Source organism: Phascolarctos cinereus, unplaced genomic scaffold (genome assembly GCF_003287225.1).
Source record: "Phascolarctos cinereus isolate Bilbo 61053 unplaced genomic scaffold, phaCin_HiC Scaffold_2;HRSCAF=192, whole genome shotgun sequence".
In the NCBI taxonomy this organism is placed as follows: Eukaryota; Metazoa; Chordata; class Mammalia; order Diprotodontia; family Phascolarctidae; genus Phascolarctos; species Phascolarctos cinereus.
The window spans coordinates 52,178,492-52,192,931 of record NW_027555625.1 but is presented as its reverse complement, the minus strand read 5'-3'; the positions used below and the strand labels follow the sequence as shown (position 1 = coordinate 52,192,931).

General features: G+C 39.1%; 1 protein-coding gene across 7 annotated transcripts in view; it reads left to right on the top strand.

Moving 5' to 3' along the window:
• ZC3H18 (zinc finger CCCH-type containing 18) overlaps window positions 1–14,440 on the top strand; it is an 81,519-nt gene that overhangs the window by 51,177 nt on the left and 15,902 nt on the right. For all 7 annotated transcript variants that reach the window (XM_020989171.2, XM_020989174.2, XM_020989173.2 and 4 more), the window contains 2 exons: window positions 148–273; window positions 6,143–6,244. In XM_020989171.2, the coding sequence (XP_020844830.1) occupies window positions 148–273; window positions 6,143–6,244 (228 nt within the window). The remainder of the gene's footprint in view (window positions 1–147; window positions 274–6,142; window positions 6,245–14,440) is intronic.

Genomic DNA, 14,440 nt, shown 5'->3' with positions numbered 1-14,440 from the left:
ACTAGCTGTGTGACCCTGGGCAAGTCACTTAGCCCCAATTGCCACAAAAACAAAAACCAAATAAACAAAAAATACAAAAACCTGAAAGTTAAGTAACCAAATAGTCTTAAGTTGATGGAATGACTTTTCCTTCCCTTCTTTTATCAGGTCATCTTCTCGTTCATCATCATACTCTGGTTCTGGCTCCTCTCGATCCCGGTCCAGGTCCTCATCCTACAGCTCCTATTCTAGTCGGTCTTCTAGACACAGCTCATTCTCAGGCAGCAGATCCAGGTATACTTTCTTTGGCCAGTGCTCTCCAGCGTTACTGCCTCCCTGCTCTTCTGGAAAAAGAGATGGAAGCGGGTCAAAGGCAATCTATGGACTTTGTGTTGAACGACTTTATTTTTATACAGTTTTCAATTGGGGCCTTGGTTACTTACAGTTTGGGGGCCTCTTCCCCCATGTGCCCTCACAACAGAGGCAGTCAACCAGGGTACTTCTTTAATAACCTAAATTCCGGTCAAGGTAGTTTGCTCTCCATGAAGGGTCTCTGTCTCCTTGTTTCAGGTAGGTAGGCTATATTCTTCTGCTAAATGTTTGATTGCTTTGAAATTATATGTGATAACTATAATATGTTGAATGCTGTGTTTTAAAAGTTATCAATATGCCGTAAGACAAAATGGAATAGAATGTAATTGTTTAAGTTTTGATAAATGAAATGGAAATAAAAACATAAGCTGTTACTCTAGAAATATCAGTATCAATATATTTTCCTAATGTATTAGAATTGAGCTTGAGCCCATCAAAAAAATAAGAGGTTATGCAATGAATGAACTGGCCTAATACCCATACAGTTTGGGGCTTCTCTAACTGCCAAGATGTAATGCATATTTACTAAATGTTGGGAAAAGTTTAAACGGTTCCATCCTTTGGAACTGTTGATTTTTGTGTTTTCAAAATTGTTAGATTCTCTTAAGAATTTTACTTAGTACTTTGTTTTCATTTGCTTGTAAGTCAGAATTGAATGAAACTTAAATGAATGACATTCACCAGATGTTTCAAGCTCTGTACCAAGGGTGGGGAACTTGCAGCCTTGAGGCTACATGTGGCCTTCTAGATCCTTAGGTGAGGCCTTTTGACTGAGTCCAGATTTTACAGAACAAATCCTTTTATTAAGGGGATTTGTTCTGTTAAGTAAGGATTCAGTCAGAGGGCCTTACTTGAGGACCTAGAGGGAAACATGTGGCCTCGAGGCCACGGATTCCCCACCTTCGCTCTATACCCCTTTAACTGCCTTTCCCCTTTGCACTCGTCCTGCTTTTTTACCTATTCCATCTGCCTCAACCTTTTGCAGATCATTGCAGTCTTAACCCCACTGCATCCTTACATGTGCACATTGAGCACCTTGTCTTTCTGCACTATCCCCCAAAGATTCTGACACTGGCTCACACTTTGCTAACATGGATTACTTATGTTTCTGTATTCAGCACAACTCTCCTTTTCATCTTTATTTATGTAACTAATCACAGTCTGTTCAGGTTTGGAGAAGATTGACTAAAGGTAGGAAGCATCTAGGATCATTGATTTAGAGTTAGAAAGTGCCTTAGAGGCCATTTAGTCCAACTCCTTCATTTACAGGTAGGGAACCTAAGGCCTGGAGAGTTTAAGTGACTTGCCCAAGGATACACAGCAGCAAGTGTCAGAGACACAAAGTGAACACTGATCTTCTGACTCTAAACCCAGCCCCTTTCCCTCTTTACTACATGGGTGAGTTGGGCTGCTCGCACAGGCAGCTTCTGTAAGACAGTTTCTCTTTTAGGTTCTGCTCTGGACTAGGAACTAGATCAGTTTCATTAGGGTTCCTTATCTAAAAAAACCTGTCAGTAATACTGTTGCCTCACCCTTATTTTTAGTAAGTACAATATTCTGCTCTCAGCCAAAGCCCATTGAGTAGCATATATAAAACAGTTTAACATTAGCTTTTGGAGGGATGATGCTTTTCACTTTCCCCATTGTTTTATTGGGAAGCTTTATCACTGGACATTGTTATTGTAATAAAGCCTTTAACCATCTCAATTTTGTTTGATATACAATTCCTATGGCAATTGCGGAATAAGAAAGTTCTAGCAGATTTCCTTACTAAAGTATTATATTATCATATATTATCATATAACTTTGCACAGAGAAATAATTTGTATAAATAAAAAGTTTAACAGAGCTGTTACACTTGTCGAACGTTTCTAGGTACTATTGGATAAGTAAGGGGGTCCAAGAATTAGAAAATATGGCCTGTGCTGTGCCCTTGTGGATCTCAAAATGAGATTTATACAACATACAACATTTGTATGTGGAAAAAGACTCAAGACTTTTCCAGGTCATCTAGTATGTTAGAATAATATGTGACATCTGTATGGTATGCTATCATTTTTATGACACTTTCACATTATTCTCATTTGATTGTCCCAAGCACCCTTTGAGGTAAACATAGCAAGTAATCATCCCTCCACTTTATAAAAGAAAAAACTCTGGTTCAAAAAAGTAGCTTGCTTTAAGGTTACCCCTCTAATAATTGACAGAGCCAGGAGAACTTAGTATACTATGAGTGTCTCTACTCACTGATAAACCTGAAACATTTACCAAAATGTCATACAAGTGAATGTAAATGATGAGTATAGACTCTGTGCATAGGACTAGTGAAATTATAATTAACTCAGGAAATACTTTAACCCAAGAAATACTTCCCCAGAAAAGTAAGTTAGAAATAATATGAAAGTCTATGTTGGAGTGATGAGGAGCTGGCTTATTGGCACATGTAAAGACAGTGATAGAAACAAGCAAGCTGTGTGCTGAGGGTGATTTGCTTGAGAAATTAAATTTAAGACCCAACAGAAGAATTGAAGGAAAGTAATACTGTTGGTGGTGATAAGTAAAGCCAAAGAAATACATTTGGAGGTAATTATGTGCAGGCAGCAATTTAGACCATAAGAAAAGAGGAGCTTCCCTTTTTCTGATGAGTTCAGCCAGAATACGTTTTGTGGGATGACAGAATTAGAAGTATGTAATTTGTTTTGTTTTGTTTTGTTTTGGCTAGGCAGTGGGGTTAAGTGACTTGCCCAGGGTCACACAGCTAGTAAGTGTTATGTGTCCGAGGCCAGATTTGAACTCAGGTCCATTCTGAATTCAGGGCTGGTGCTCTATCCACTGTGCCACCTAGCTGCCCCCAGAAGTATGCAATTTGGAAGCTTTATCCCAGCTCCTGAATCCAATTTTAATTAAACTCAAATACAACTACTCAGACCTCTGTGGCAGAACTGATTTTATTTGTAAACTTAAGTCCTATTACTTAAACATTAAATTCTTAGCAATTACACAAAATTAAGTTATGTACCTTTGAAGAAAAATGCTACTAGTTGTTTCCCAGATAATTGATGACAACCTAAAAGAGCCTGGTCCAGCCTTGACTGTCAAAGAGAAAGTGTCAAGAATAATGGGTGCTTCTTCCTTCCCTCTTCCCCTTTTCTCTCCTTAATTTGCCGTTTTTGAAAATGAGGATGATGGATTTCTCTGAAAGAGTATGTATTGCAAGCAGGCAGTTTATTATGAAGCAAGTTCTTACAGGTTTGGGAGAAAGACAAAAGTAATACTCTATATTGAACTGCAATAATATTACTGTAATGTACTTTCATTTGGGCCTTCCCACCCTGTAAGAGAAGTATTGAATCTGTACCCTAATGAATCATTTTATAAATATTTTGTTATATACTAGTGTTCAGTGAATAGAGTGTTATGGAATTGGATCATTAAGTTTCTTGAAAGCTTTTTTTTTTAAACTTTATTGGTCTATATGGATGTATGATAATAATTAGTTTATAATATTCCTTTGTTTGGCTTACAGAGTTAACAAAAAATGTTGAAGTTTTTGCATGACAGTTTTTAATAGAGAAAAAAGTAATATAAGCACATTAGACATTTGCTTCATTGATGACATAAGTATTATAAACCACTTACCTATTATGATTGTTTTGCTTTAATATCTTTAGGCTCTTTAGTACTCACTAGTTTGTGTGGCTTCCAGTCTAGGAAATGAGTGACCCTCAGATCTCCAGTATATCTTCAGCTTAACCACCCATTTCACCCTTTCTTGATTCTGACATCCCCATTTGCCTGTAGGATATTTTTAGATGAATAATCTGCTCATACCTGAAACTTATTTTATCAAAACAAAGTTTGTCATTTTCGTGGAAGTGCTAGTTTTCCAGATGTTTTGCCTGTTTCCCACTCTTTCCACATGCTAAAATCTTTTTAAAACACTGTTTTTCTCATATCCCATCCTTATCAAAAAGCCATTATGTCATGATGGGAAAGTCGTGGATTTGGAGTGATAGGACTTGCATTCAAATTCCATCTTTGCCCCTTACTGCCTTTGCGACCTCTTCTTCTCTAGGGAGACCTCAGTCTCCTCATCTGTAAAATATGAGCAGTGGAAGGGGATGAGGTTGAAGGCTCCTTTCAGCTCTGCCTATCATCCTGTTCCTTGGTTTAGACTCAGCAAATCCAAGTACTTCATCTTAACCATTGATGCTTTTTCGTAGCCCAAGCCAGATGATCTCCCACAGAAAACCAGCCTATTCTCAGTTTTGCCATGACACAAGTCATTCTTTTGGCCTGGATTGCATTTCTCCTCAGCTATTGGTATCCTTCCAAATCTGATACGAAACTCACATCCATTCGTTCATTCAACAAATGGTTATTTAGGGGCACACAAAGCACTAGAGATATAAATATGAGGACCACAGAGGTCATCTGATTCAACCCCCTCATTTACAGAGAAGGAAACTGGCCTAAAGATGGGAAGTGACCTGCTCATGGTCACACAAGGGGTAAGTGGCAATGGTAGGATTTGAACTCGAGCCTTTGAACTTTAAAACCAGTGTTTTTTTCCCACTGTACCACACATTACTTTCTCTACCTTGGGGGGAAATCACATACACAAATGGAGTTGGAGATGAGTGTGAAGGAGAGATCCTTTTGTTCCAGAGGTGGCCAGTCAGGGGAGCCTTCAATGAAAAGGTAGGAGCTAGACTTGAGCCTTGAAAAAAGAGGAGGGGCAAGGAGAGTTTGGGAGGAATCAGGCAGTGTGAGGCTATGGCAGAAAGCACTGGATTTGGAATCTGATGACCTGAGTTCAAATCCCTCCTCTGTCATTTGAGACCTTTGTGACTTTGGGCAAATTACTTCTCCCTGTGGGCTTCCATTACCTTATCTGTGCAATGAGAGCCTTGGACTAGATGAGCTTAAAGCTCAAGCTCTAAACTAATTAAAGCCAGGACTCAGGTTGATTCTGTATTCAGTAAGCAGTATGTTCCCATTAGATCTTTTTGAGTGATATGATCAGAATAATACATTAAGATTTCTCAGGTTGGTGTTGTGAGAAATGGAATGAAGGAGAGCTGAATTGGAGGTATCAAAGACCATTTAGAATATTATTCCAATAAGTTAGGCTAGAAGAGACAAGGGCCCAAACAAAGGCATTGGTAGTGGGTAGTCAAAGGAAGGGAAGAATTCAGGAAATATTTAAACTCGGTATGAAAGAGCGATCAAATAATGACTCTGCCATAGACTCTTCCATTTTTAAATACCTAACTCTCTGCTCTGTATCTCTTCACTCCTTCCATATTCATCTGTCTTCATTGCACTACTGATAGTAAATGTTTTTAGGTGTTTGTATTATTTCTACCTTCCTTCCCCATGTTACCAATAGATTTTTAAACTCCATAAACACAGGGTCCTCATCTTTGATAACTATTTCTGTAACTACTACCATAAAGCTCAGCATTTGCATTCCATTATATATCATTAACTGATTTTTATCTTTGATATATTCTTTGCAGTTCTTCCACTATCATTTTAGGGGACATTAAAGAAAAAAGCTGAAAACAAAAGTAAATTACATTGTGGGAGGAGATTCTAACTACTGTTAATAATTAGTATACTTCCATGAGTCTAGCCTAAGTGCTTCAGCAAAATGTTAACCCCTCACATGATCTTACATTCTGCAAGGGGCATAGTATGGTAACTATTTTAACAATTGTGCTTTTGAATTGTATATATTTATGCCATGTTTGTCCCTGACAGCCACTCCATATTGTTTATTTCCCAGGTCTCGGTCTTTTTCATCTTCTCCTTCTCCATCGCCGACACCATCCCCACACAAACCTTCTATAAAAACTAAAGGAGAGCCTGTCCCACCTACTGGAAAAGGGTGAGTTTGGAGGAATTTAAATGTGTCCTTACTCAACTACTTTGTTCTTTTTTCATGTGTTTGAGATTATGGAAGGAAATTCATAAAGAATGAAAATCTTATAAAATGGAGCTCTGGTAAGTATTTATGACTGATGGCAGAACATCAGGTGACAAGATAAGCAAGAAAGTAAGTGTAAAGTGACCAATTTCTATAATAAAATGCCTTGTTTGAGCAGATACCTGTGTTCTAAGAGGTGAAAATAGGAAAGTAAATCTTTTATGTTTATGCAACAGTTTATATTATTTAGTACACCCGAAGTTGGCAAATAAGTTTTCTCTAACAGAGAATTTTCCTCCAGCTTAGATTCCTCCTAAAGATGAGTTAGTAATGAGTAACCTGCCCTTATGGGGTTGTTGTCAAGTACTTTGTCTATTCTAAAGTGCCATAGAAATATTAGTTGCTGTTGCTGCTATAGAAAGGCAAAGGCAGTATTGAAGAGACTCTCACTTTTTTCAATTTCTCCTAAATGAAATAAAATCTTTGGGCATCTTATTTCTTGTAGAAGTGTAGGTTTCTGTATTTAAGATGAAGATACTCAGTATTGAAAGCCAACTAACAGGGTTTTTGTTTTGTTTTTCTTATTGTGCCTCATGTTTTTCAGTTTTGCTGCAAGTGTCAAGAGGCAGGTTTGGTTATCCAAGGAAGGCATCCTTGCCTATAAATTAACATGTCTAGGACCATAACTTTTCCATGTTTTATTTTGTACCAGGTTTAAATTGCTTTCAATATAACTCAATCTTGGGAGTTCCCAGATATGTTTTATTTACTCTGGGCAAATTACTTGAAGAAACTAAGACGTAGAGAAATGACCTGTGAAACAAAAATGATCAAACTGACCTATCAAATATGAATTAGAGTTAATTATGAACAGTTTGAGAGGATGTGTGGTTTTGTGGATAGAGAGCTCTTCTTGAAGCCAGGAAGGCTAGGCTCAAGTGGCGCCTCCTGATACACACTGTCTGCATGGTCTTGGCCGAGTTATTTAGCCTCTCAGTATTCTAAGCAACTCTTTAAGCCCGAGATTCTTAGCCTTCACTGATCTCAATCAGTGAAATTTTTTTAAATATGTCAATAACTGTGTTTAGATGGAATTTGTTTCCTTTGTGAACCTCCATATTTTAAAACATCATGAGAAGTGAGTCAACAGATTTCACCAGATAGCCAGAAAGACTATGACACAAAAAGAGGTTAAGAACCAACCCCTGCTTCATGCCTGCAACCCTCACCAGAGATGGCCACACTGCCTGCCTCCATTTTCCCATACAAGTGGACACATACTGTGCAGCTTGTAGGCTTAGAACAAAGGTCTCAACCCTTTTTGTGTGTCATGGACCCCTCTGGCTACCTGGTGATATATGTGGACCCCTTCTCAGAATAATGTTTTTAAATGCTTAAAGTAACATACATAGGATTACTAAGGAAACCAAAACTGTATATAATTAAGAAAATTTGCTGTAGAATGAGTCATCTGCCTTCAGTGCTTCCATTTCCACAGTTCCTTGCAATCTGATTTTAGCCCCAAACACTGTACTAAAACTGTTCTCCCTTTGTTGCCACAATTCTTATAATTTGTTTTTCCTTTTTGATACCTTGCAACTTCTCACAAACACCCCCCCCCCTTCTCTGACACTGCTATCACCCTGATGCAGGCACTCATCACCTTACACATTGATTATTGCAATAGGTTGCTGATGGGTCTGCCTGCCTCAAGTCTCTTCCCCACCCCAGTCTATCCTCCATTCAACCACTCAGGTGATTTTCCCGAATCTCAGGTCTAACCATGTCACTCCTCCTCACTGGATTCTAGTGGCTTCTTATCACTTTTAGAATCAAATACAAAATGTTCTGTTTAGCATTCATAGCCCTTCATAATCTGTTCCCCTTCTGCCTTCTTCTTACACCTTACCCTCTGAGACATACTCTTCTATCCAGTGTCACTGACCTCCGTGCTGTTCCTCAAACAAGACATTCCATCTCCTGACTCTGGGTATTTCCTCTGGGTATTCTCTCACTCCTCATCTCCTATACCTACTGACTTCTTCTGGCTTCCTTTAAGTACCAACTAAAATCCCACCTTCTGCAAGGACCCTTTCCCAATCCCTCTTAATTCTAGTGCCTTCTTTCTTTTAGGTATTCCCTTTTTATCCTGTTTGTAGCTTTTTTGGTACCTAGTTGTTTGCTTGTTTTCTCCTCTATTAGACAATGAGCTTCTCAAGTGGCAGGACTCTCTTTTACCTCTTTTTGTATCCCCAGTGCTTAGCACATTGCCTGGCACATAAGTAATGGCACTTAATAAATGTTTATTGACTGGGTGACTGACTTGCCTTTGGTTTCTGCGATACTATTCTTTATGATTCTCCTACCTCTCAGTATTTATTTGTGACTCCTTTGTTGGCTCCTCATTCACACTGATGACCTCTTTGTGCAAATGACTTCCAAGTCTGTGGTTTCATCCCCAGTTACACACTTTTCTATCTGTCCCTTCTTTCCCACTTCTACATCAAGCACTCTGTTACAGTCCTTCATTTGTTTCTATTTTAACAGCCTTCTAAATGGTTTTCATGCCCCTAGTCTATCCTTTTTCTAATGCATTCTTCATACTAGAGTAATCTTTCTAATTTAGCACTCAGATGCATTATTCTTGCTTAGATGGTATTAGTAACTCTCCATTGCCCCCTGGGGAAAAAAAAGTAAACTGCTGAGCTAAGCATTTAAGGCCTTTGACAGTCTGACTACAACCTACTTTTCTAGCCTTATCTCTTAATATTCCTCTATGTTCCAGTTAAAGCACCAAACTACTCTTTCTCCATTATTGTCTCCCTTGTGAAGCCTTTCTCTCCAGTAGTGCTTTTACCTTCATACTTTTCACATTGGTCCTAGACAGGGTATTAGAATACCCATGTTCCCCCTTACCACAAACAGACCCTTCCTCCACCATTATCATTCAATAACCTCTCTTCAAATTAAGTTCATCATATCTAAATATATCACCCAATCCAGATCCTGGTGACCCACAGTCGTTATCCCCTCTTTCTCAAGAAGTCTAGTACCTGGTTCACAGTATTCTCCATCCCATCTCCATCCTTTCCTCATGAGAGGGAACTTCCTTCACATTCTTTGGCCTCTCTGTTCCTTAATCTCCTAAGCTCTTATAATTTATTTAACCCCAAATTATTAATCATGATGACAGGATCAGAGGTGTAGTCATACCTTTGATCTTTCCATCATGATCAATAATTCTAAAATTACTTTATCTCATCATAACCTACAGTTCCACCTCTACCTGTCACATGTTCCTCCTAAATCAGTTCTTTGTCCTTATGAACTCTAGTCTCCACCTTCTCCATTCAATTCTTTCCCAGACCATTGTCCCTTCTCTGCTCTAACTTTTCACCCTTCACAGTCTTCCTCCTATAGTTAATCAGTTCTATATTACACTGTCTTCTCTTGAGTTCCTTATTACCCTTGTCCTGTATATGTCCATACCTTGCCATACACCAGCCTTTGATTACTCCTATGTTGTGCTACCTCTGTTTCTCTTCACCTGCTGCTGAATAGAGCAAAAGGAAGTTTTTCAACTGGACTAACAAGGTCCATTACAATTTTGTTATCTAATCTCAACAGTCTTTACTGTACCAAAGCAATCTTTTTTACTCCTCCATAGCCTCTTCTCTCCTCAGGCTTCCAACATCAACTATTCTCTGCTTCCACATGACTCTAACCTCATACTTTATTGAGAAAATAGAGGTCATTTGCCATGAGCTCCCCCTTCCTCCCTTCTCTGCATCTCAGAGCCTTTTGATATCATCCCCCTTTCTCTCCTCCTTTATTCCTGTCTCTGAAGAATTGACCCTTCTTACTCTGTCATGGTGCCTTCACAGTCATCCCCTTGTCCTAGTTACTGATTTCTTCCCTGCTACCTACAAATATATGCAGATCTCTGCTAGACTTAAAAATTATTCACTTGACCTTATCCTCTCAAGCTGTCATCCTTTATTTCTCTTTCTTTTTCCTGTCAGTCTCCTAGAAAAAGTTATTCTCATTGCCTTCCCTTCCTTGCTTCTCATTCACTTCTCAGGACTTTGCAGTCTGGATTTCAGACTCATCACGCCACTGATAACTCTTCTCTCCAGAGTTACCAGTAATCTCTTAATTTCCCAATCTGGTGACCTTTTCTCAATTCATTCTTTTTTGACATTACTGCCCACATTTTCCTTCTTTTACTCTTGGTTCCCTTTCAGCCTTTCTGATCACTTGTATCATCATCTAAATTGTGTCCCCTAACTGTGAGTGTGCCCAAAGCTCTGTCCTGGACCTTGTCTTTCAAACTCTATTTCTTGGTGACCTCCATTAACTCTTGTGCAGATTGACATAAGATATCATGACTCATGACTTCATCCTAAGCACATAACTTCTGGATGTCTATATTAAGCCCTAGTCTCTCTCTGAGCTCTAGTCCTGTGTTACCACCTACCTGTTGGACTTTGCAAACTAGGTGTCCAATAGACATCGCAAAACAATTCGTTCCTATATCCTACCTTCCCCCATCTCCCCAGTCACCTCTCTTCCAGCTTTCCCTTCACATTTTGGTTACTACCATCCTTCCAGGCATCCAGATTTACAACCTAGAATCATCCTTAGTTCTTCACTCTCCTTCACCACACATATCTAGTCAGTAAACAAGTCTTGTCATTGTTTACCTCTACCACAGCTCTCACATCTATTCCCTTATCTGTATTTAATCAGCCACTACCCTAACTAGTTCAAGTCTTCATCATCTTTCATCTTGCATTTTAATTGATCTGCCTTCCTCAAGGCTTTCCTCTTTCCAGTCCATCTTGCACACGGCTACCAAAATTATATTCTTAAAGCACAGCTCTGACCATGTCACTCACCTATTCTGTGAGCTCCATTGATTCCTCATAGACTCTAGGTGCAAACAAACACTGCTCGGCATCTAAAACTTTTACACCCTGCCTCTGATCTACTTTTCCAGCCTTATTACACATGACTTCCCTTCACACAATGTTTAGTCCAGCCACACTGGCTTGCTACTATTTCTCACATGTAACACTGTGTTTCTACTCTTTGTGCCTAAATGCAGCCTAGCCTCAATACTGAAATGCTCTCCATCTTCACCTGCACTCCTTAGAATTCCTAGTTTGGGGAGTCCTGCCAGGGTACACACAGGAACTGTATAAACCCAGTTACAAAGGACTCTTTCTACAAATAAAGACAGATCTAAATAATTGAAGTAATATTAATTGCTCATGGGAGTCTGAGCCAATATAATAAAAATTACAATACTACCTAAATTAAATTTTTAATTCAGTGCCATATCCATCAAAATACTAAAAGATTACTTTACAGGGTTAGACAAAACAGTAACAAAATTCATTTGGAGGAACCAGTGGTCAGGAATGCCAACAGAATCAGTGTAAAAAAAAATGGAAAAGGAAGAAGGCTTCGAATTTCAGATCTCAGGGACAGCTAGGTGGCACAGTGGATAGAGCACAGGCCCTGAAGTCAGGAGGACCGGGGTTCAAATCTGGCCTCAGACCAAACACTTGACACTTACCAGCTGTGTGACCCTGGGCAAGTCACTTAACCCCAACTGCCCAAAAAAAAAAATTTAGATCTCAGACTATACCACAAAGCTGTAAGCATCAAAACAATTGGCTCCTGGGTAAGAAATAAAGATTGATCAGATTAGGTACACAGAATACAGAGCAAACAAGCACAGTAACCTAATGTTTGATAAACTCAGATCTCTGCTTTGGGGGCAAGAACTCACTCTTTGACAAAAAACTATTGGGAAAACTGGACAATGTTTTGGCAGAAACTAGGTACAGACCAACATCTCACACTGAATACCAAGATAAGCACCGAATGCATACATTATTTAGACATAAAATGTGGCATCACAAGCAAATTAGAGGAACATCGAACAAACAAATGACCTGTCAGACCTGTGGATAAGGGAAGAGTTCATAACCAAATGTGAGCTAGAGAGGCTCATAGAAGGTGAGATAGACAGTTTTGGTTATATAAAATTAAAGAGTGTGCACCCCTTCGCCTGTCAAAAAATGAAGCTAAAATTAAAAGAAGTAGGAAATGGGAGGCAGGGGGGAATCTTTGCAGCAAATTGCTCTGATAAAGGCCTCCTTTCTAAATGAACTGAGTCAAATCAGAGCCATTCCCCAATTGATAAATGGTTTTCAAAGGATATAGTTTGGCAGTTTTCAGAGGAAGAAATCTAAGCTATCAATAGCCATATGAAAGAAATGCTAGAAATTCAAACTAAAGCAAATCTAAGGTAGCTGTTCACACTCATGTGACAAAAAGAGAAAATGAAAAATGTCAGAGTGGTTATTGGTGGAGTTGTGAACTGGTCCAGCCATTATAGAAAGAAATTTGGAACTATGTCCCAAAAGCTATTAAATTGTGCATACCCTTTGACTCAGCAGTACCAGTACTACATTTTTCCCCCAAAGAGATATTTTAAAAAGAGGGAAAGGACTCATGTGCATGTTATAATATCTTTTTTCCTGGTTGCAAAGAATTGGAAACTGAGAGGATTCCCATCCACTGGGGAATGGCTGAGCAAGTTATGGTACATGAATATGATAGAATATGTTGTAAGACATGATAAAGGAGATGATTTCAGTCAAACCTGGGAAGATTTATATGAACTGATGCAGAGTGAAGTGAGCAGAACCAAGAGAATAGTTAATAGCAATAATATTATATTATAAAAACAAACAATTTTGAAAGACTTTGGAACTCTGATCAGTTTAGTGGCTGACCACAATTCCAGAAGTCTCTTGATGAAACACCTTCAGATAGAGGTGGTGGACTCAGGATGCAGATTAAAGCATATCACTGGGGAGTTAACCGTGACTAATGCTGGAATTTGTTTTGCTTGACTATACGTATTTGTCATGGATTTCTCACTTTCTCAACGGCTGGAAGAGGGGGAGGGAGAAAATGAGCAACTGACAGTGAAATAAAATTGAATTTTAAAAATCTTAGCTCAAGTGCCATCTTTTATGTGGGACCTTTCTCGATTGCTGCCTTCCCTTCGCTACAACTACTGGTGACTTCTGCTCCAAAATTACCTTTTGTACAGACGTCGTAGATGTGTGTACATGCATACACATAAGTAGGTAATTGTAAACAGGATGTCTATGCAAACAGAAGTGCTCTCCAAGCAGCAGGGGCAGCTTGGTATCTGTCTTTATATCCCCATTGCCTGATGCAGCATCCTAGTAGACCCTGAAACAACACTTGGCTGATGGATCGGTTTCTTTAACCATCCCCACCTCCAGCTGAAGGGGAGCTCGTTTTCCACATTGTTGATGGCATTTTGTCTGTACGTGGTTGGTAAAATAAAGGTATTTTTTGAACAATGTGGCAGTACTGTTTAAACTCTCCTCAGAGCAATCCAGTTCATAGGCACACATCTCCAGGAGGTCACAGAGAAACTAAAGTTTCAATATATACCAGACTAGTTTGAGTACCACTCTCCAAATAGAAATGGTACATCCAGAGTTCTCAGGAGTGTGGCGCAGGTAGTTTTATGGATGCCTTTTGTTTCTACGTTGCATTTAGTTATATTAGAGTCATTGGGTATATTGTTCTTCTGATTCTTCTTACTACATTCTCCATTCATACAAATAATTTCCATGTTTCTCTGAATTGCTTAGATCCATCGTTTCTTTTTTGGACTTAATCTGTGATTACATGGAATTAGGGACCTTCTAGTGAGGAGACTCCCTTCCCCAACTCAAGTCAGCCACTGCTCTTCTATTTAGTCTTAGGATCATAAATTGAGAGTTGGATGGACCCCCAGAGTCCAATCCCCTCATTTTACAGATGAGCTACTGAAGCCTAAAGAGTCACGTCCCACAGCTAGTAAGTAGCAGAAGTCCTTTGACTCCAAAAGCAGAACACTTTACGCTGTATTACACTGCCTGTCCTAGGTAGTTACATGGGATACTATTGACAGCGGGTATGACTCACTTGGTCCTAGAGCTCCTATGAACCCAGGTCTTCCTGGCGCTGATGCTAGCTCTGTCCATTAGACTACACTGCCTCATCATAAGTGGTGCTGAGGCTATTATAGTATATATTGAAACTTTGTTTCTATTTTTG